The sequence below is a fragment of the Mesoplodon mirus genome, assembly GCF_964341445.2.
Source record: "Mesoplodon mirus genome assembly, chromosome: 9".
Taxonomy (NCBI): Eukaryota; Metazoa; Chordata; class Mammalia; order Artiodactyla; family Ziphiidae; genus Mesoplodon; species Mesoplodon mirus.
The window spans coordinates 39,946,321-39,969,441 of NC_138985.1; the positions used below are offsets into that span (position 1 = coordinate 39,946,321).

At 41.5% G+C, this 23,121-nt stretch overlaps 1 protein-coding gene across 2 annotated transcripts; it reads right to left on the reverse strand.

Annotated features, from left to right (window-relative positions):
- Window positions 1-966: 966 nt before the first annotated feature.
- Window positions 967-21,295, reverse strand: MALSU1 (mitochondrial assembly of ribosomal large subunit 1). Of its 2 annotated transcripts, XM_082632765.1 has the most exons (5): window positions 21,001-21,295; window positions 19,261-19,439; window positions 5,305-5,386; window positions 3,751-3,942; window positions 967-1,030 (listed from the first exon to the last, which is right to left on the reverse strand). In XM_082632765.1, exons 1-4 carry the CDS (start codon window positions 21,254-21,256, stop codon window positions 3,755-3,757), a joined length of 705 nt encoding a protein of 234 aa, XP_082488891.1. In that variant the 5' UTR covers window positions 21,257-21,295; the 3' UTR covers window positions 967-1,030; window positions 3,751-3,754. The 2 variants fall into 2 exon arrangements, with proteins under 2 accessions (XP_082488891.1, XP_082488892.1); XM_082632766.1 differs by lacking the exon at window positions 967-1,030 and having other exon boundaries at window positions 3,732-3,942.
- Between the last annotated feature and the right edge of the window lie 1,826 nt (window positions 21,296-23,121).

Below are 23,121 nucleotides of genomic sequence, written 5' to 3' on the forward strand. Positions count from 1 at the left end.
AAAGAATTGCTTTGTGAAGACCAATGGGGCAGTCAGACGGTGTGACAGTGTTTAAAGGCAATAGAAAGGCTACATCTCCCTGTGCCAGGCACTGTCATGAGCCTCACACTAAGCTATTTTGAAGATTTTAAGCAATGATAAATCAAGAAGAATGAAAGGCCACCTAGAATATTACATAAATTGCAGCAGGATTTCTGTATTCTCTGCAACCAGTTATTTGAAAATAAGTCAAAAGGTAGAAAAATACAAGAACAACTTTTGGAATATAATTTGAATGACTGTGATATAATACATTTGACCTTTGATACTGAACGCATTCGCCCATTCCCTACCTTGATGGCAAAGCCTGGTATGTACAGTTATGTGGGTGTGGGTGGTCTCCAAGGCCACACTGCTCTCAGAATTGTGTTTCTTTTGTTCATTAAATGATCACAGTCATCATATTATACTGATCTGAAGGGCATATATAATAACCCTTAAATCATTTTGCTTCATTTGTATTTCAAGATGAATTTCTACAGACTGGGTAAGTTTTTCTGAAGATCACTGTATCATTTAAACATTTTGAAAATGACTTGAAATGTTTTCCTAAATGTTTTCAGAAAATCAGTTTATTTTGTAGTTTTAGCCAAAAAGTGCCCTTTTTGTCACTGAATTCATCTAGCATTCATCATTTTCTTCCATACAATGAATTGCTTTAAAAAAAAAAAGTAATGGACTGGCTTTCTGGTTGGATTTTGGGTAAAATGTGCTTAAGGCCAGAGCTCTTCCTCAGTATTTGATTTTTCCAACTTTTTTTTTTTTAAATACAGATAGGTGCTACATTTATATCTGCCTGTTTAAATTCTGTCATGTTTCACTTCTAGCCTTCTAGTGTGGCAAATCATGTTTTACTTTCAATTAAGCATTGGTAATGGAGTATCTGGTAATACTAGGAAATAATTCTGTTGTAATTGAGTTTTGTACTCACCACATATGGATCATTCCTCATCTGTAACGTGCCCCAAATGCAGCTTCATTTTCCAGATACCTTGATGCAGAATAAAGTGTTTCATTATCAGGTGCAGCCTGCTGTGTAGTATGTATTTTTGGCTTTTCAAATTAATGTGAATGTCCTGAATTTGGTCAAAGTGTAAGATTTTTAGTAATGTTCTGTCAATCTCAAGGCAGGCACCAGTATCTACCAATGTCCTTACTGTGAACCTAGATAATACTGTTGCATATGAACTGAGAACTAAAGGTTTTATGTTACAGGACCAGTGGGGTGGTTATGTTTTCTGCTATATTTAAAAAAAAATTTTTGGCTGTACTATTCTACAGAATAAGATTTAAACTTCAACTCGGAAAACACTTTGCTAGGCCTGGGAATGAGCATTCCTAGCACTGGGGAATGAAATGCCCCCCAAAAACCATGGTCAAATTTATGACCATGAAGGGGCCCTGCTGACTGGAACTTGGCACTCACCATTGGCGCTTGCTGTCTGCCTCTACAAAGATTAAATCACGGGCTGCTGCAGCTGCTGACCTTCAACACCCCCTGAAAAGGAGTTCAGAGTGTAGAACAGGGACGAGGCACTCTGTGCTCTGGGAAAAACTGGCAGAACAGGCCTTCAGATAGATAGTTAGATATTTTCAGGAGAAGATTTTATGGGCCCAGATTCTTGCGTCTTCTCATACCTAGAGAAACACTAACATCATTAATGGTGACATCTGCTTTGGCTATTAAGGGGAATATTACCATTAAGAGTCAAAATGGAGTAGCTATGGTTTAGACATCCAAGAAAAAACTAGATGGCATTGTGGGTGTGATTTCAGGCAAATCCTTGTATTGCTAAGAACTTGAGTTTTCTGAGCTGTGTCAGACTTGGATGCCACCAGCCGTTCTCAAAATAATGTCTGCTGGCAGCTGGTAACTGAACTGCAGCCTTACTTTTTAAAGGTCTCCTCTTGTAACTATTACATTTTTAGACAACGGAATTGCTTTAGATCATACATTAACAAAAAGAAGAGACATGTTTGATGACCAATAGCACCTGTTACCTATGTGTTAATACTACATTAAAAGTTAAAACCTACCTCAATAAAACTAGACAACCGGCTACGTGGCTACAAGTCTCCCCAAAGCACCAGGTCCAAACCGTGTTTCAGGCTTATTCTCCTGAAAAGAAATGACGTTTATTTTGCCTATTAAAATCCTGTTGTCACTCCTCCAGCTACTTCTGATTGGGTCTGTTACACCAAAGTGGCAGACCAAGGGATGAAGATTTTAATCATACAAGACTCAGATCTGGGAATCAGAAGCATTTCCAGTCCAGTGTCTATTCTCCAAATTGAGGCAGGACTATGCCCTATCGTAGCAGGAAGTGGCCAGCACTGTTGTCGCCCAGTTAGTTCCCTGAACTGGAACTGGGCAGGACTGGGGGGGGGGGGGCTCCAGGATGCAAATCCTTTCTGTGTCCCGTTTCTTGTTTGTAGGATATAGGCTTCACTCAGCCTCCTTGACCTTCCCTGAGTTCCAAAGGGCAGATTCAAACAGTTGCTAATCAGGGAAGGGAAGGGATGCAACAACAGGGGAGGAGCAGTCAAGTAGTGTACAGCCTTGGGGCAGGGTCCTGGTTCGCCTCAAGGAGTATGCATAACAACATCTTTGAGTTCTGCAGGAACTAAGGCCCCCACCCAGGTGGACGATGGTAACTGCAGGCTGACTGTCCTGTTACCTCACTACCCATCAATCAGAAGAAAGTCACACACCCTGCAGCCCTCACCCCCAATTTTGCCTGCCTTGTCTGGGCCTGGCGATGACCATCCTGTTAGGCCCTTGTCTGTTTCAACTGTACAAGGTTCATCCCCAACTGGGTCCAACAGTTTCAGCTAAACTGCTGTTACTACAAGGATGATCGCCAGTTTCAGGCACAGAATACCTCAATTTAGATCAGGTAGAGAGAGACTTCTACTCTACCAGGCGGGACTACGCCAACTCTCAACAGGAAGTACTTACAGAAGAAAGAGACCTCCACTCCAATTCCCAAGAATTATCTTGAGTATGAAGTCTCTCAGGGAGGAGTTGTTAGGGGAAACACTGAAACTGCCTGCCCTGGCCAGGCAACATAGTAACCACCTGCATGAGTTATCTTAAACAGGAGGTCCTGGTAAGGAATGCAGAACTAACAAGCTACTACCAACTGGAAGAATTCAGGAAAGGTCAAAAGGAGAGAGGAGACTTCAGTCTATATGTCCTGCCAACCTCCCAGAATCCTTCTCACTGGAATTCACCTTGGCTGAGCAATGCGCGCACCACCAGGAAGGACCCCGAGTCAGAATGATTGGCCAGAGACAACCCAGAAACTAACACCATTCCCATAAAACACGAGACTGTGAGCCATGTGGTGGAGCAGTCCTGGGTTCCTTTACCCTCCTGCTCTCCACCTGGGTGCCCCTTCCTAAAAAAGTCTCTTGCTTTGTCAGCAAAAAATAAAATAAAAATAAACTCTGAGAGCTCAAGTAAAACACAGGGGCCAATTCAACTTCCAGGAAATCCTGCTGAGATCTCAGGAACAAAGACAATATATTAATTTTAGTTTGAATGTACTGATTCACAGGGTGAGAAGTAGCTCACTTACCTGCAATTTCCATGTGTCAGTTAGGATTAGTGTCCATAGATAAGACTTGTTTTGACAACAACCAGCTAGGCAGGGTTTAGGAGTTATAAGTGACTCAATCCAAATCTGAAATGACTAAAGCAGTTCATACCATTTTATTCACATTTAAACTCCACAGGAGCCAGAGATGAAGTGTCATCTTCTATTCCAAGAATGAAGTCTTCAGGTAAGGTCTCAGGTGCTATCTGAGCTAACTGGTCATCATAAGAACGAAGGGTCCATAATTTCTCTAATTCGTGGGTTTCTCTGGTTTCTGGAAGCATCAAATGAATCACCATGCTGCCTATCAAGGACAGATAAGACTTACAATGAAGAAGCAGTTCATTTGCTTTTACCCTTGTGATCTCACAAACCTGTGTGACATTTAAAACAGTGGTTCTCAAAGTGTGAACCCCAGATTAGCATTACCTGAGAACTTGTTAGAAATGCAAATTGTGGACACCATCCAGCAAAAACACCACAGAAGTGATGCTGTGCTTTTCTCAGTGCATCATACAGGAGGTATATGATGTCCGTATGTAACACTACTCGTGATGGGGTTCGCTTGGGAGACAGTCCTTCAAGGGTATCATCACATTTCTGCACAGCCTGTGAGCAAAGCACTGACAGGCGTTTGTTCTGGACTCGGTATGTTTACGGCTGTTGGCAAATATCCTCAGAACTACCGTCTCCCTCCGGGTCCAAGTGCAAGGATGCTTACAGCAGTGGTTTCCAATAAGGGACATTTTTGAGTTTCATGGTTCGGGGGGGTGGAGAGGAGAACATCCTACAATGCACAGAATATTCCTCGGCACCCGAATTACCTGGCCGAAAATGTTAATAGTGGCAAGGCTGAGAAACCCTGACATACAGCCTTGGCCGAAAAAGTGTTTTCCACCAGAGCAAATGCAGGCCTGCTTCCTGCCCATTATAAAAGATGTAGATACCCTAATCTCAGGGTTCTTCTCTTAGAACTTTGTGTGAAGGTGTCATCTGGTCCTGTGTTGCTCAGGGACCCTGGTGCAAAAATGGTGCTTGATGCTGGCTACTGCTATTGCTGAGTAACAAACCGTGCTTCATCAAACCTTGACTAACTTGTTGGCTTACACGTAAGATAAAATCTCAGACCCTTCACAGTTCTTCAGTTACTGTTTGTCCCTTTGTATTAACTGTCTTTTGGGGAAATACTTTGAAACTATGTATGTGTTAATACCCAAATTTGTTAAATCTTTCCAAAATTCTAGTCCTCTGCTCTTGTCCTTCCCTGTGCCTAGAACGCCCTTCACCTTATCTGAGTTATTTAAGGCCAAGGTTATGTGTACCCCAAGGTGCCTTCCACCACCACTAGGGGATCTCTCCCATGTTATCCATCCCGTTCTCCACCAGCTTTCTGACCTGTATGGCAACTTACATACATACCATGTGAGATGAGGATTTCACATGTGAATAAGACCAACTAAGTTATAAGAAAACTTATTTTAGACACACTTCAAAAATTGTATGTGGAGATAATAAGAACCTGCTGTATAAAAAAATAAAATTCTAAAGTTAAAAAGAAAAATGTATGTGGAGAAACACTGAGATCTCAGTCCTTTTACAACTGAAAATAGTTCAAGATTAGTGCAATATCAAATATTTTTCTGTAGAATGTGCCAAAATAACTTACCAAAGTCCACACAGAGCCAGTCATCAGTGTCCTTCCCTTCGATCTTAACATGGGGCTCACTTTTACGTTTCAGGTATTTGTACTGAAAAAAGCCAGATCACATATTAAAGGGGAAGAGGATAGGGGAAATCTCTGTTCTTATTGAGCATCTGGGGGTATTTTTCTTGGTCTTAATTTGGCAACTAACTTATTCATTCCTCACAGCTACACCATGGCCCTTAATATAAACATAGGGAAACTTTTTTCCCCCTTAAATCCTACCCACCTCCTACACCTCTCTCCTGCATCCTCCTGCCCAAACCCTTCTGACAGGGCCACCTCACTCATTTACCAAGGTGCCTCAGAGGCAGGCCTAAACTCTCTCAATATCCACTTCTCACATACATCATCCCTTCTGTCCATCCCAGCTTCCTTTCCCTCTCAGGGGAGACAGATGCTGCCTTCCTGTTTTAAGGCTAGGTCTTCTCAGTTCTAATGATTCCATCTCATCTACTTTCATGACAGTGTTAATGGGATATTATCATCCCATAATCTCTATTCCCAGCAGATTCCATGTATGGTCTAAAACAACAAATACACTAATGTTAGAAAAAAAATACTATTACAAGACAAGGACATTATATAATGATAAAAGGGTCAACCAACCAAGATGACATAACAATTAGAAACATGCACCAAAAATCAGAGCTCCTAAATATATGAAATAAATATTGACAAAATTGAAGGGAGAAATAGATAGCAACCCAGTAATACAGCAGACTCAATACCCCATTTGCATTAATGGATGGAAGATCAATAAGGAAATAGAGAACTTGAACAGCACTACAGACCAATTGAACCTAATGGACATTAACAGAACATTCTACCCAACAACAGCAGAATACACATTTTTCTCAAGTGCACATGGAACATTCTCCAGGATAGATCATATGTTAGGCAACAAAACAAGTCTTAATAAATTCAAAGATTAAACTCATATAAAGTATATTTTCTGATCACAATGAAATGAACTAGAAATAAAACTAGAAAATCCACAAATATGTGGAAATCAATTGTTTTATTACCTTAAACAACTGATCAAAGAAGAAATCACAAGGGAAATTAGAAAATATCTTGAGACAAATGAAGTTATAGAGTGCAGTGAGAGCAGCAGTAAGAAGGAAATGTATAGCTGTATATGCTTACATGAAAAAAATAGTTCCCAAATCAACAACATGAATTATACCTTAAAGAACTAGGAAATGCACCATCAAAAAATCGACAAATAATAAATGCTGGAGAGGGTGTGGAGAAAAGGGAACCCTCTTGCACTGTTGGTGGGAATGTAAATTGATACAACCACTATGGAGAACCATATGGAGGTTCCTTAAAACACTAAAAATAGAATTACCATATGACCCAGCAATCCCACTCCTGGGCATATATCCAGAGAAAACCATAATTCAAAAAGACACATGCACCCCAATGTTCACTGCAGCACTATTTACAAAAGCCAAGACATGGAAGCAACTGAACTGTCCATAGAGGAGTGGATAAAGATGTGGTACATATATACAATGGAATGTTACTTGGCCATAAAAAAAGAATGAAATAATGCCATTTGCAGCAACAGGGACCTAGAGATTATCATACTGAGTGAAGTAAATGAGACAAATACATAATATCACATATGTGGAATCTAAAAGGTACAAATGACCTTATTTACAAAACAAACAGTCACAGATATAGAAAACAAACTTATGGTTATCGGGGGGGGGGGATAAATTGGGAGACTGGGATAGACATATACTGCAGATACTACATATAAAATAAATAACTAATAAGTACTGACTGTAAGAATAAGAGTATTGAGGGAACTCTACTCAAATACGCTGTAATGACCTATATGAGAAAAGAATCTAAAAAAGAGTGGATATATGTATATGTATAACTGATTCGCTTTGCTGTACAGCAGAAACTAACAACACTGTAACTCAACTATACTCCAATAAAAGTTAATTTAAATAAGTAAATAAATGCTGGAGAGGATGTGGAGAAAAGGGAACCCTCCTACAGTGTTGGTGGGAATGTAAATTGGTATGGCCACTATGGAGAACAGTGTGGAGGTTCCTCAAAAAACTAAATACAGAACTACCACATGAGGGACTTCCCTGGCAGTCCAGTGGTTAACACTCTGCAGGGGTGTGGCTTCAATCCCTGGGTGGGGAACTGAGATCCTGCACACCATGCAGCATGGTCAAAAAACCTATCTTCAGAGATACAGATATAGATATAGATAGATATATAAATATAGACGTATATAGAACTACCATATGATCCAGCAAGCCCACTCCCGGGCATATATCCACAGAAAACCGTAATGCAAAAAGACACATGCATCCCAATGTTCACTGCAGCACTATTTACAATAGCCAAGACATGGAAGCAACCTAAATGTCCATTGACACAGGAGCAGATAAAGAAGATGTGGTACCTATATACAATGGAATATTACTCAGCCATAAAAAAGAAAGAAATAATGCCATTTGCAGCCACATGGATGGACCTAGAGATTATCACACTAAATGAAGTCAGAGAGACAAAGACAAGTATCATGATATCGCTTATATGTGGAATCTAAAAAAAAATGGTACAAATGAACTTATTTACAAAGCAGAAATAGAGTCACAGATGTAGAAAACAAACTTATGGTTACCGGGGGGAAAAGCGGGGGGATGGGCGGGGGTGGACAAATTGGGAGATTGGGATTGATACATACACACTACTATATATAAAATAGATAACTAATAATGACCTACTGTCCTTATTAGGACCTACTGTCCTACTGTCCATCTACAAAAACTAACTGAAACTAACTGAAGTCAATGACCAAATTAAAACAAAATAGACAAAAATCAATGAAACCAAGATTTCGTTTTTCAGAAAGATCAACAAAATTGACCAATAAACCCCCAGATAACTAAAATCAGAAATAAGTGAGGAGACATTAGAGACACAACAAACTGGAAAACCCAGAATAAATGGACAAATTCCTAGAAACACACAACCTACCAAGACTGCATCATGAAGAAACAAAGTATGAATAGCCCTATTCAATAATAGGAACAGGATTGAGTCATTAATCAAAAATCTCCCAACACAACTGTATCTCAAACGAAAGGGTGGGGTATAGAGAAAAGAACACACAGAGAAGAAGGAAGGAAAAAAACCTCCCAACAAAGAAAAGCCCTGGACCACATGGCTTCTTCACTGGTGAATTCTACCAAATACTTAAAGATAAGCTAACATCAAATTTTGCTATAACTCTTGCAAAAAACTGAGGATGTGGCAACACTTCCTAACTTATTCTATGAGAGTAGCATTAACCTGATACCAAGACCAGACAAAGACCCTATAAGAAAACACTACAGACCAATATCCTTGATGAATACTGATGGAAAAATCCTGAATGAAATACTAACAAACCTAATTCAATACCGCATTCAAAGAATTATATATCAACACCACATGGGATTTATTCCTGGAATGTAAGGATGATTCCACATGAAAAAACCAATGTAGGGACTTCCCTGGTGGCACAGTGATTAGGAATCCACCTGCCAATGCAGGGGACATGGGTTTGAGCCCTTGTCTGGCAAGATCCCACATGCCATGGAGCAACTAACTCCGTGCGCCACACCTACGAAAGCCTGTGCTCTAGAGCCCATGAGCCACAACTACTGAGCCCACATGCCACAACTACTGAAGCCCACGCGCCCATGTGCTCCGCAACGAGAGAGACCACCACAATGAGGAGCCTGCGCACCGCAACGAAGAGTAGCCCCCACTTGCCACTACCAGAAACAGCCCACGCACAGAAACAAAGACCCAACACAGCCAAAAATAAATTAATTTTAAAAATCAATGTAATAAACCACATTAACAAAATGAAAGATGAAAACCACAGGATCATTTCAAATTTATGCAGAAAAAGCATTTGGCAAAGTTCAATACCCTTTCATGATAAAAACTCAACAGAGATGAGGAAAAAAAAAAACAAACCTACTTTAAGGTAATTAAGGCCATACATGAAGAGCCCACAGCGATTAGCTATCATCATACTTGATGGCAAAAAACTGAAAGTTTTTCCTCTCAGATCAGGAACAACACAAGAATGCCCACTTTTGCCACCTTCTATTCAACACAGTACTGGAAGTTCTAGCCATGGCATTTAGAGCAAGGGAAAACAAAAGAAAAAAAGTAACAAAATTGGATAGGAAGAAATAAAATTGTCTCAGTTTGCAGACGACATGCTCTTAATACGTAGAAAACCCTAGGGCTTCCCTGGTGGCGCAGTGGTTAAGAATCCGCCTGCCAACACAAGAGACACGGGTTCGACCCCTGGCCCAGGAAGAACCCACATGGCGCGGAGCAACTAAGCCTGTGCGCCACAACTACTGCGCCTGCGCTCTAGAGCCCGCGTGCCACAACTACTGAAGGCTGCACGCCTAGAGGCCGTGCTCCGCAAGAAGAGAAGCCACTGAAATGAGAAGCCTGCGCACCACAACAAAGAGTAGCCTCTGCTCGCCGCAACCAGAGAAAGCCTGCATGCAGCGACGAAGACCCAACACAGCCATAAATAAATAAATAAATAAATTTATTTTAAAAAAGAAAAGAAAACCCTAAAGATTGCACCCAAATAAACCTGTTAGAAAAAATGAATTCGGCAAAGTTGTAGAATATTAGATCAAAACCCCAAAATGAGTTGCGTTTCTGTACACTTAATAAGCAACCTGAAAAGAAAATTAAGAAAACAATTCCGGGACTTCCCTGGTGGCACAATGGTTAAGAATCCGCCTGCCAATGCAGGGGACACGGGTTCGAGCCCTGGTCGGGGAAGGTTCCACATGCCGCAGAGCAGCTAAGTCCGTGCGCCACAACTACTGAGCCTGCGCTCTAGAGCCTGCGAGTCACAACTACTGAGCCTGCATGCCACAGCTACTGAAGCCCGTGCGCCTAGAGCCTGTGCTCCACAAGACAGCCACCGCAATGAGAAGCCTGCACACCACAATGAAGAGTAGCCCCCGCTCACTGCAACCAGAGGAAGCCCGCGTGCAGCAACGAAGACCCAACTCAGCCATCAATAAATATTTTTAAAAAAGAAAATACTTCTATTTACAATAGAATCAAAAAGGATAAAATACTTAGAAATAAACATAACCATGGAAGCAAGACTCATACACTGAAAACTACAAAACGTTGCAAAGATGCCACCAATAATCAGACACCCTGTATCCATGAACTGGAACACAATATTGTTAAGACTTTATCTACAGATTCAATACAATCAATCTCTATCAAAATCCCAGACTTTTTTTTTGTAGAAATAGAAAACTCCATCCTAAAATTTATATGTAATCTAAAGAGACCCCAAATAGCCAAAAACAATCTTGAAAGGGAAGAGCACAGTTGAAGATCTCAACTTTCTTGATTTAAAAACTTACTACAAAGCTACAGTAATCAAAACAGTGATTAAGATAAACTTATAGACCACTGGAATAAAATAAAGAGCCCATATGGTCAAATGATTTTTCAACAAGGGTGCCAAGTCCATTCAATAGGGAAAGGCAGTCCTTTCAACAAATAAGTAGTGGGAAAACTAGATTATCTACATGCAAGATAATGAAGCTGGAGTCTTTATCTGACACCATCTACAAAAACTAACTGAATACCAAAGACCTAAACATGAAACCTAAAACTATAAAAATCTTAGAAGAAAACACAGTGGATAAGACTGGTTCAAGATGGCAGAGTAGAAGGATGTGCACTCACTCCCTCTTGCAAGAGCACCAGAATCACAACTAACTGCTGAACAATCATCGACAGGAAGACACTGGAACTCACCAAAAATAAGATTCCCCACAACCAAAGACAAAAGGAGAAGCCAGAATGAGACGGTGGGAGGGGCACAATCACAATAAAATCAAATCCTCTAACTGCTGGGTGGTGACTCACAAACTGGAGAACACTTATACCACAGAAGTACACCCACCGGAGTGAAGGTTCTGAGCCCCTCGCCAGGCTTCCCAACCTGGGGGTCCGGCAACAAGAGGAGGAATTCCTAGAGAACCAGACTTTGAAGGCTAGTGGGATTTGATTGCAGGACTCCAACAGGACTGGGGGAAACAAAGAGTCCACTCTTGGAGGGCACACACAAAGTAGTGTCCGCATCGGGACCCAGGGGAAGAAGCAGTGACCCCATAGGACACTGAATCAGACCTACCTGCTAGTGTTGGAGGGTCCCCTGCAGAGGCGGGGGGTGGCTGTGGCTCACCGTGAGGACAAGGACACTGGCAGCAGAAGTTCTGGGAAGTATTGCTTGGTGTGAGCCCTCCCAGAGTCTGCTATTAGCCCCACCAAAGAGCCGGGTGGGCTCCAGTGTTGGGTCGCCTCAGGCCAAAAAACCAACAGGGAGGGAAACCAGCCCCACCCATCAGTAGACAAAGTTTTATTGAGCTCTGCCCACCAGAGCAACACCCAGCTCTACCCACCACCAGTCCCTCCCATCAGGAAACTTGCACAAGTCTCTTAGATAGCCTCTTCCACCAGAGGGCAGACAGCAGAAGCAAGAAGAACTACAATCCTGCAGCCTGTGGAACAAGAACCACATCCACAGAAAGAGAGACAAGATGAAAAGGCAGAGGGCTATTGTACCAGATGAAGGAACAAGATAAAACCCCAGAAAAACAACTAAATGAAGTGCAGATAGGAAACCTTCCAGAAAAAGAATTCAGAATAATGATAGTGAAGATGATCCAGGACCTTGGAAAAAGAATGGAGGCAAAGATCGAGAAGATGCAAGAAATGTTTAACGAAGACCTAGAAGAATTAAAGAACAAACAAACAGAGATGAACAATACAATAACTGAAATGAAGAATACACTAGAAGAAACCAATAGCAGAATAACTGAGGCAGAAGACAGGTAAGTGGCCTGGAGACAGAATGGTGGAATTCACTGCCGTGGAACAGAATAAAGAAAAAAGAATGAAAAGAAATGAAGACCGCCTAAGAGGCTTCTGGGACAATATTAAATGCAACAACATTCGCATCATAGGGGTCCCAGAAGGAGGAGACAGAAAGGACCCGAGAAAATATGTGAAGAGATTATAGTCGAAAACTTCCCTAACGTGGGAAAGGAAATAGCCACCCAAGTCCAGGAAGCACAGAGTCCCAGGAAGGATAAACCCAAGGAGAAACACACCAAGACACATAGTCATTCAACTGACAAAAATTAAAGACAAAGAAAAATTATTGAAAGCAACAAGGGAAAAATGACAAATAACATACAAGGGAACTCCCATAAGGTTAACAGCTGACTGCTCAGCAGAAACTCTACAAGCCAGAAGGGAGTGGCATGATATACTTCAAGTGATGAAAGGGAAGAACCTACAACCAAGATTACTCTACCCAGCAAGGATCTCATTCAGATTTGATGTAGAAATCAAAAGCTTTACAGACAAGCAAAAGAGAATTTAGCACCACCAAACCAGCTCTACAACAAATGCTAAAGGAACTTCTCTAAGTGGGAAACACAAGAGAAGAAAAGGGCCTACAAAAACAAACCCATAACAATTCAGAAAATGGTCATAGGAACATACATATTGATAATTACCTTGAACGTGAATGGATTAAATGCTCCAACCAAAAGACCCAGGCTCACTGAATGGATACAAAAACAAGACCCATGCTGTCTACAAGAGACTCACTTCAGACCTAGGGACACATACAGAGTGAAAAGTGAGGGGATGGTAAAAGATATTCCATGCAAATGGAAATCAAAAGAAAGCTGGAATAGCAATACTCATATCAGATCAAATAAACTTTAAAATAAAGAATGTTATGAGAGACAAGGAAGGCCACTACGTAATGATAAAGGGATCAATCCAAGAAGAAGATATAACAATTATAAATATATATGCACCCAACATAGGAGCACCTCAATACATAAAGCAACTGCTAACAGCTATAAAAGAGGAAATCGACAGTAACACAAAAATAGTGGGGGACTTTAACACCTCACTTAAACCAGTGGACAGATCATCCAAACAGAAAATTAATCAGGAAACACAAGCTTACATGACACAATAGACCAGATAGATTTAATTGATATTTATAGGACATTCCATCCAAAAACAACAGATTACACTTTCTTCTCAAGTGCACACAGACAATTCTCCAGGACAGATCACATCCTGGGTCACAATTCAAGCCCCAATAATTTTAAGAAAATTGAAATCATATCAAGCATCTTTTCTGACCACACTATGAGATTAGAAATCAATTACAGGGAAAAAAAACGTAAAAAACAAACACATGGAGGCTAAACAATACGTTACTAAGAGATCACTGAAGAAATCAAAGAGGAAATGAAAAAATACCTAGAGACAAATTACAATGAAAACATGAAGATCCAAAGCCTATGGGACGCAGCAAAAGCAGTTCTAAGAGGGAATTTTATAGCAATACAATCCTACCTCAAGAAACAAGAAAAATCTCAAACTAACCTTACACCTAAAGGAACTAGGGAAAGAACAAACAAAACCCAAAGTTAGCAGAAGGAAAGAAATCATAAAGTTCAGAGCAGAAATAAATGAAACAGAAACAAAGAAAACAATAGCAAAGATCAATAAAACTAAAAGCTAGTTCTTTGAGAAGGTAAACAAAATTGATAAATCACTAGCCAAAAAAAAGGGAGAAAAAGAGGGAGAGGACTCATATCAATAAAATTAGAAATGAAAAAGAAGTTACAACAGACACCACAGAAATACAAACCATCCTGAGAAACTACTACAAGCAACTCTATGCCAATAAATTGGACAACCTGAAAGAAATGGACAAATTCTTAGAAAGGTATAACCTTCCAATAATGAACCAGGAAGAAATAGAAAATAATAACAGACCAATCACAATGAAATTGAAACTGTGATTAAATATCTTCCAACAGGGCCTCCCTGGTGGCGCAGTGGTTGAGAGTCCGCCTGCCGATGCAGGGGATGCGGGTTCGTGCCCCGGTCTGGGAGGATCCCATATGCCGCGGAGCGGCTGGGCCCGTGAGCCATGGCCGCTGGGCCTGCGCGTCCGGAGCCTGTGCTCCGCAACGGGAGAGGCCACAACAGTGAGAGGCCCGCATACCGCAAAAAGAAAAAAAAAAAAAAAAAAAAAAAATCTTCCAACAAACAAAAGTCCAGGACCAGAGGGCTTCACAGGTGAATTCTATCAAACATTTAGAGAAGACCTAACACCCATCCTTCTCAAAGTCTTCCAAAAAATTGCAGAGGAAGGAACACTCCCAAACTCATTCTATGAGCCCACCATCACCCTGATACCAAAACCAGACAAAGATAGTATAAAAAAGGAAAATTACAGACCAATGTCACTGATGAATATAGACGCAAAAATCCTCAACAAAATACTAGCAAACAGAATCCAACAACACATAGAAGGATCATACACCATGATCAAGTGGGATTTATCCCAGGGATGCAAGGATTCTTCAACATATGCAAATCAATGTGATATACCATGTTAACAAATTGAAGAATAAAAACCATATGATCATCACATAGATGCAGAAAAAGCTTTTGACAAAACTGAACACCCATTTATGATAAAAACTCTCCAGAAAGTGGGCACAGAGGGAACCTACCTCAACATAATAAAGGTCATATATGACAAACCCACAGCAAATATCATTCTCAATGGTGAAAAACTGAAAGCGTTTCCTCTAAGATCAGGAAGGAGACAAGGATGTCCACTCTCACCACTATTATTCAACATAGTTTTGAAGTCCTAGCCATGGCATTCAGAGAAGAAAAAGACATAAAAGGAATACAAATTGGAAAAGAAGAAGTAAAACTGTCACTGTTTGCAGAAGACATGATACTATACATAGAGAATCCTAAAGATGCCACCAGAAAGCTAGTAGAGCTAATCAATGAATTTGGTAAAGCTGCAGGATACAAAATTAATGCACAGGCATCTCTTGCATTCCTATACACTAATGATGAAAAATCTGAAAAAGAAATTAAGCAAACACTCCCATTTACCATTGCAACAAAAAGAATAAAATACCTAGGAATAAACCTAACTAGGGAGACAAAACACCTGTATGCAGAAAACTATAAGACACTGATGAAAGAAATTAAGATGATACAAACAGATGGAAAGATATACCATGTTCTTGGATTGGAAGAATCAATATTGTGAAAATCACTATCCTACCCAAAGCAATCTACAGATTCAATGCAATCCCTATCAAATTACCAATGGCATTTTTTACAGAACTAGAACAAGAAATCTTAAAATCTGTATGGAGACACAAAAGACTCCGAATAGCCAAAGCAGTCTTGAGGGAAAAAAATGGAGCTGAAGGAATCAGACTCCCTTCCGACTATACTACAAAGCTAAAGTAATCAAGACCATATGGTACTGGCACAAAAACAGAAATATAGATCAATGGAACAGGATAGAAAGCCCAGAGATAAACCCACGCACCTATGGTCAACTAATCTATGACAAAGGAGGCAAGGATATACAATGGAGAAAAGGCAGTGTCTTCAATAAGTGGTGCTGGGAAAACAGGACAGCTACACGCAAAACAATGAAATTAGAACGCTCCCTAACACCATACACAAAAATAAACTCAAAATGGATTAGAGACCTAAATGTAAGAGTGGACGCTATAAAACTCTTAGAGGAAAACACAGGAAGAACGCTCTTTGACATAAATCACAGCAAGATCTTTTTTGATCCACCTCCTAAAGTAATGGAAATAAAAACAAAAATAAACAAATAGGACTTAATAAAACTTAAAAGCTTTTGCAAAGCAAAAGAAACTACAAGCAAGATGAAAAGACAACCCTCAGAATGGGAAAAAATATTTGCAAACGAATCAATGGACAAAGGGTTAATCTCCTAAATATATAAAGAGCTCATGCATCTCAATATTAAAGATAAAAACAACCCAATCCAAAAATGGGCAGAAGACCTAAATAGACATTTCTCCAAAGAAGACATACAGATGGCCAAGAAGCACATGAAAAGCTGTTCAACATCACTAATTATTAGAGAAATGCAAATCAAAACTACAATGAGGTATCACCTCACATTGGTTATAATGGGCATTATCAGAAAATCTACAAACAACAAATGCTGGAGAGGGTGTGGAGAAAAGGGAACCCACTTGCAGTGTTGGTGGGAATGTAAATTGATACAGCCACTATGGAGAACATATGGAGGTTCCTTAAAAACTAAAAATAGAATTACCATATGACCCAGCAATCCCACTACTGGGCATATACCCAGAGAAAACCATAATTCAAAAAGACACATGCACCCCAATGTTCATTGTAGCACTATTTACAATAGCCAGGTCATGGAAGCAACCTAATTGCCCATCGACAGACAAATGCATAAAGAAGATGTGGTACATATATACAATGGAATATTACTCAGCCATATAGAGGAATGAAATTGGGTCATTTGTAGAGACGTGGATGGATCTAGAGACTGTCATACAGAGTGAAGTAGGTCAGAAAGAGAAAAACAAAATTGTATATTAATGCATATATGTGGAATCTAGAAAAACTGTACAGATGAACTGGTTTGCAGGGCAGAAATAGAGACACAGATGTAGAGAACAAACATATGGACACCAAGGGGGGAAAGTGGCGGGGGCAGGTGATGGTGTGATGAATTGGGAGATTGGGATTGACATATATACACTAATATATATATAATGGGTAACTAATAAGAACCTGCTGTATAAAAAAATAAAATTCTAAAATTCAAAAAAATAAAAAAATTAAGTAATCCAAAAAAAAAAAAGAAAAGCTTCATGACATTGGATTTGGCAATGACTTCTTGGATATGAGACCAAAGGCAACAGCAGAAAAATTTAAAACTTTGGTGCATTAAAGGACACAATGAACAGAGTAAGAAGGCAACCTACAGAATGGGAGAAAATATTTGCAAATCACATAGATGATACGGGATTTATATCCAGAATATACAGAGAACTCCTACAACTTCACAATAAAAAAACAAACTCGGTTAAAACATGGGCAAAGGACCTGAATAGGCATTTCTCCAAATATACACAAATGGCTAATAACCATGAGAAAAGATGCTCAACATCACTAATTTAGGGAAATGCAAATCAAAACCACAACAAGGTACCACTTCATTCTCATTAGGATTACTATCAATATTATCAACAAACCAGAAAATAACGAAAATAACAAGTGGTGAGGATGTACAGAAATTGGAACCCTTGTGCACTGCTGGTGGGAATGTAAAGTGGTGCAACGACTGTGTAAAAGTGTGATGCTTCCTCAAAAAATTAAACACAGAATTACCATGATCTGGCAATTCCACTTATGAAATTAAAAGCAGGGATCTGAACAGATATTTCTACACTCATGTTTAGGGCAGCATTATTCACAATAGCCAAAAGGTGAAAGCAACCCAAATGCCCACCAATGGGTGAATAAGATAAAATGTGGTATATACATACATTAAAATAATCAGTCTTAAAAAGAAGGAAATTCTGACACATGCTACAACATAGATGAACCTTGAAAAATATTATGCTAAGTGAAATAAGCCAGTCACAAAAGGAAAATTAGAGTATGATTCCACTCAAGGAGGTACTTATTAGTGTAGTCAAATTCACAGAGACAGAAAGCAGCATGGTGGACGCCAGAGGCTGGGGGAAGGAAGAATGGGAAGTTATTGTTTAATGTGTACAGAGTTTTTTGCAAGATGAAAACAGAAAAACGTTCTGGAGATGGATAGTGGTAATGGTTGCACAACAATGTGAATGTAATTAACATCACTTAACTGTACACCTAAAAATGGCTAAAATATGTAATATTTTACCACAAACAAGAACAAAACTTTGACCTTGCATTTTTCTCCCTCATCTAAAATTTTTGCAGAAGGAATTTCTATTCCCCTCCCTTGCTCTTCCACAGAAACTTTCTCTGAAAAATCTCTTTCTTTTTATATCTCCAAGTCCAGCGGTCACTTTTAAGTCTTACTCTGTCTTACTATTACATCTGACAGAGACCCTAGGATCCTGCCTTTTAACTTCTCCATGCCCTCCTAGTTCTCTTAGTCTCTCCAACTACCCCCTCTTTTTGAATCTTCCTTTGTTCTGCCATGTTGCACCAGGGTTTTGTTCTCAGTCCCCTTATTTTACCACCCTTCTCTAGGCAATCCCAGCTATTCTTTTGGTCTTAACTGTTCCCTCTCTGACCAATTTTCAACAGGGTGAAAGAAGTATGAAAGTGAACTTCCTTCTCTTTCCTCAACTAGACCTGTGAATTTGGAGGGTTAAGAACGAAATCTTTTTAATTTTTGTCTTCCCAATACCCAGCACCGTGCCTGGGAACACTGGACATACTCAAACATTTGAATTAAACTCTAGGCCAGCACTATCCAATAGAAATTTCTGCAACTATGGAAATGTTTTATATTTGTGTCCAGTATGGTAGCCATTAGCCACATGTGGCCACCAAACACCTGAAATGTGGCTAGTACAACTGAAGAACTGAATTTTTAGTTTTATTTTATAATTACATAGCCACATGGGGCTAGTGGGTATCACACTGGACAGTTTTGCTCTAGAAATCCCTCTGGGTTATACTGTCTACTAGCCTGCCTCAGGTAATTTTTTTCTTGTATTATTTTTCTTGTCACAAGAGACAAGAATGTAAAATATCTTGACCGACTAAGGCTAGATATTGGTCCCCATAACTTTCACTATCAAAGAACAGAAAACACTCATGCAAATACTAAAAATCTGGGCTTCTTATATAATCTTAGAGTTTAGTTTTTAAATGTGGCTTTTCCGCCTGATGCATTGACACTATTCCATTAAGTTAAAGGTTCCAAAGAAAAAGAAAGCATCCTACCATTTTCACAATGTAGTAGGCCATGGCATGTAAGTGTCGAGTAGAAGTTCCACTACCAATTACAAAGTAATCTGTATATTTCATTTCTGGAGGAACCTTGATGACACAAATGTCTCTTGCATTTTCTTGCCTCAGAAGTGAAACCAGCATATCGATGTCAAACTTGGGACCAGTATGATCTGAAATGCACAAAGATTTGCTTTTGTCAGGTGGCCAAGTAAAGACAGACACGATATGCACCCAGAGATGCGGGCAGCTGACAGCGAAACCACTCCTCCATGAAGGTGTTTAGGCCTCCTGGAAGTTGCAGCTGGGCACTGGTTTCATATAGCACTGCTCAACTTATGGGAAGGGTGCGCAGGTCACAGACAGCCACCACACACATCCTTTCCTATTAGCGCATGCAAGTAGAACCAGACATCAGCAACAACGGCTTTCTGATCTAGTACCTGAGGAAATGAGTAACACAGATCAAGCAGAGAACTGCTATTCAAAGAGAGGAAAACGGGAATTCCCTGGTGGCGCAGTGGTTAAGAATCCACCTTGCCAATGCAGGGTTCGAGCCCTGGTCTGGGAAGATCCCACATGCCGCGGAGCAACTAAGCCCGTGCACCACAACTGCTGAGCCTGCGTGCCACGGCTGCCGGGCCCGCGTGGCACAGCCACTGAGGGCCGCGTGCCTAGAGCCCGTGCTCTGCAACAGGGGAGGCCACCGCAGTGAGAAGGCCGCGCACCACAGCGAAGAGCAGCCCCCGCTCGCCGCAACTAGAGAAAGCCCATGCGGAGCAACAAAGACCCAACACAGCCAAAATAAATAAATAACGATAATAATAATAATAATAGTTAATAATAATAATTTTAAAAAGGAGAGGAGAACAAGCACAATTTGGGGAGGTGGTAATATCTTGGGGCACATTAAACTGAATTCCAGCCACAAAGGGTCACAGAACTAGAACCGTGAACTGGAAGGGCTCTTGGGTAGTATCCGTCCACAACCTTCATTTGAGAAACTGAGAACTAGCTGAGTAAGTGTGTGGCCCCAAATCTACCAATCGGAGGGTTAAAATTTTAACAGCAATTCTCATTTTGAACTCTCAAGGTTTTCTTACAATGCCAGCTGGGTTATGTAACAACTGTATTATCTGTGAAAACCGTTTTTTGTTTTTTATTTTTCCTCTAGAGATTTAGATATTCAGCTCTTCACCGTGGTGTATAAGAGCCTGTGGACTTAACAGCTCTCTTCAGTTCTAAAGCTGACTCCCAGGGCCCTAGTGGCTAACCTCTCCCTCTCATACTTCATCCTTTCACAGGTGTGATATGTTTACCACCTCTCAAGTTTCTAAAAGCTTACAATACTTAGAGGCTCTTAAATTGGCCCCATCTCCTATTAGCGCTTCTTACGCACCCCTGAGCCCCCAGACCCTGGCTCTTCCTCAGAATCCTCACGCCCCAACATTCTCAACAAGTCCATTTCTCGGAACCCTAGACAGTGTGAAGGGGGATGAGGACGGTGAGGTTGTGATGCCAGGGGTCCGACGTGGCCGTTCGGACAGACGCCTGGGGTTTGGGAGACTTCAGTCCATCTCTTGATCCCACTGTGAAATGCAAAGTTGGTGCCGACAACCTTTGCAGTCCCTTCCAGTTCTGCTCTGTAGGAGTTTTGTGACCCCATGAGAAACGCAAAAAGAGAGGAACTCAGCCTCTTTAGCTGGGACCCGGCTCCCTCCTCCTCGTCCGTACCTCCGGTGCCTGACTCCGGGCGCCCCTCGCCGGCTGTTCCCTCCGCCCGCTTCTCCAGGCCCGGCCCGCCGTGCGGGCCGCGCGCTCGGTCGGGGGCCGGGCAGACCTTGCCGAGCGTCGGTCCCACCGGAAGTCGCCCCACGGAAAGCAGCCGAAGCCGGAGCCCCGCGGCCGCCGCGGGCCACGCTCCCAGGGAGAAGGCCCGGCGCCACAGCAACGCCCCGAGCCGCAGCGCCACGCAGCCCCACGGCCCCATCGCCGTCGCCACGCGTTGACTCACGAGGCGGGGCTTAATGGGGCTCGGGCGGGCCTGCGGCTTTCCATAGGCCAGTTCAACGCGGCAGGGCTTGGAAAATTGACGTCAGGAGCGTGGGCGTGGCCAGGGCCCGAAGGTGGGGCCGTGGGCGGAGTGGGAGGAGGAGAGTAACCCGACAGTGACCCGGAAGAAATTAGGGATTAGGGATTAGGTTTTGTAGGCGTCAGAGGACTAGGATTTCTCTACTCACCTTGCGTTTCTCTGCACCATACTGACGCATTGTGTCTTCCTTGAATTGTTGTTATTTTTCCTTGATGTCTCCGTTCACTGGAATGTAAACAGCATGAAGGCAGAAATTTTTGTTTTTATCTGTTCTCTCCACAGCACCTAAAGCTGAAAGTACGGAAGTTGCTTCTGTTGATTAGACTGGAATTAGGACATAGCCCATTACCAAAGAAGTTGTCAAGATTCCCTTGCAAATTTGAAATCCCATGAGGAACATCTGTTATCCTGGGCGGGGGTTGGGTGGGAGGCAGAGATTAAGGACCGTTTGGAAAACGTTCTTAGTAGGTCAGCCCTTCAGGGACACTCCCCAATGGAGTTATTTTATGCTAATGAACTGCGCTGTGGCGCTCACCTCGGTGAGAATAAGGAATGCTGAGTTGCAGTTACAGTATTGAATCCTAGGATGTGAGAGCTGAAAGAGACCCAGGGAGGAAAAATGACTTGCCTGTAGCCAAGCTGGAACCAGCAGCTGTTTCTGAACTCCAGCCTGGTAACTTCTGAAAGGAAAAGGCTAGTAGAAGGGGGCAAATATCTCGGATGCCTGGAACAGTGCCAAGCACATAGTAGGTACTCCAAATGCTTGACACATTAATTTTTTTTAAAGAAATAACTCCAAGCATCAATTTTTAAAATTAAAAACTACAGAAACTAAGCACCTGTGTGTACCACCCTGAATATTCACAATTGCTTCAAGTTATTTTTGAAAATAAGACTAAAGTGTTGGGGCTTCCCTGGGGGGGGGGCGCAGTGGTTGAGAATCTAACTGCTAATGCAGGGGACACGGGTTCGAGCCCTGGGCTGGGAGGATCCCACATGCCGCGGAGCAACTAGGCCCGTGAGCCACAACTACTGAGCCGCGCGTCTGGAGCCTGTGCTCCGCAACGAGAGGCCGCGATAGTGAAAGGCCCGCGCACTGCGATGAAGAGTGGCCCCCGCTTGCCACAGCTAGAGAAAGCCCTCGCACAGAAACGAAGACCCAACACAGCAAAAATAAATAAATTAATAAACTCCTACCCCCAACATCTTCTTCTTTAAAAAAATTAAAAAAAAAAAATAAAGTGTTACAGATAAAGTTAAGTCTCATCCTTTTCACTTCCATTTCCCCATAGGCATGGATTTGGTGCTTCTTCCAGCATTTGCCATCAGTTCTGCGTTTCCACTATTTTTTCTGAACACCCCAAACCTGCTTTACCACCTGTATTTGCCATCTCATTTAATGGGTCATCATCCCCCCCAAATCTAAATTCTGGACTGCATTCACTGCAGGATCTTCCTGTAACAACTATTCCATTCTCAAATCCTGCTTATGCTACCTCCAAAATATTTTTTGAATCCAACTTCTCGTCTTCATTCCCACTGTTCCTTCCTTAGTCTGAGCCCTCAACAGCTTTTGGCGAATTACTGGGACAGCCTCCTACCCGGCTCTCCCGTCTCCAATCTGTCTCTACTCTTTCCATCCTCCATGCTGCCCGCTAAAATTATTTTAGCCTCATCTGCTTTTTGCTGTTTTCCAAACACACCATAACCTTTCCATGCTGAGCTTTGCATACTATTCCATTCCATTTTTTTAGAGTGCCCTT

Bases quoted from the DNA above. Each gene is read 5' to 3' on its own strand.
- MALSU1 (XM_082632765.1), bottom strand. From the start codon at position 21,256: ATGGGGCCGTGGGGCTGCGTGGCGCTGCGGCTCGGGGCGTTGCTGTGG. The intron at 5,387-19,260 runs GTAGGATGCTTT...GGCTTTTTTCAG, and splicing joins CCTACTACATTGTGAAAATG to TACAAATACCTGAAACGTAA. The intron at 3,943-5,304 runs GTAAGTTATTTT...TGTCCTTGATAG, and splicing joins CTGGCTCTGTGTGGACTTTG to GCAGCATGGTGATTCATTTG.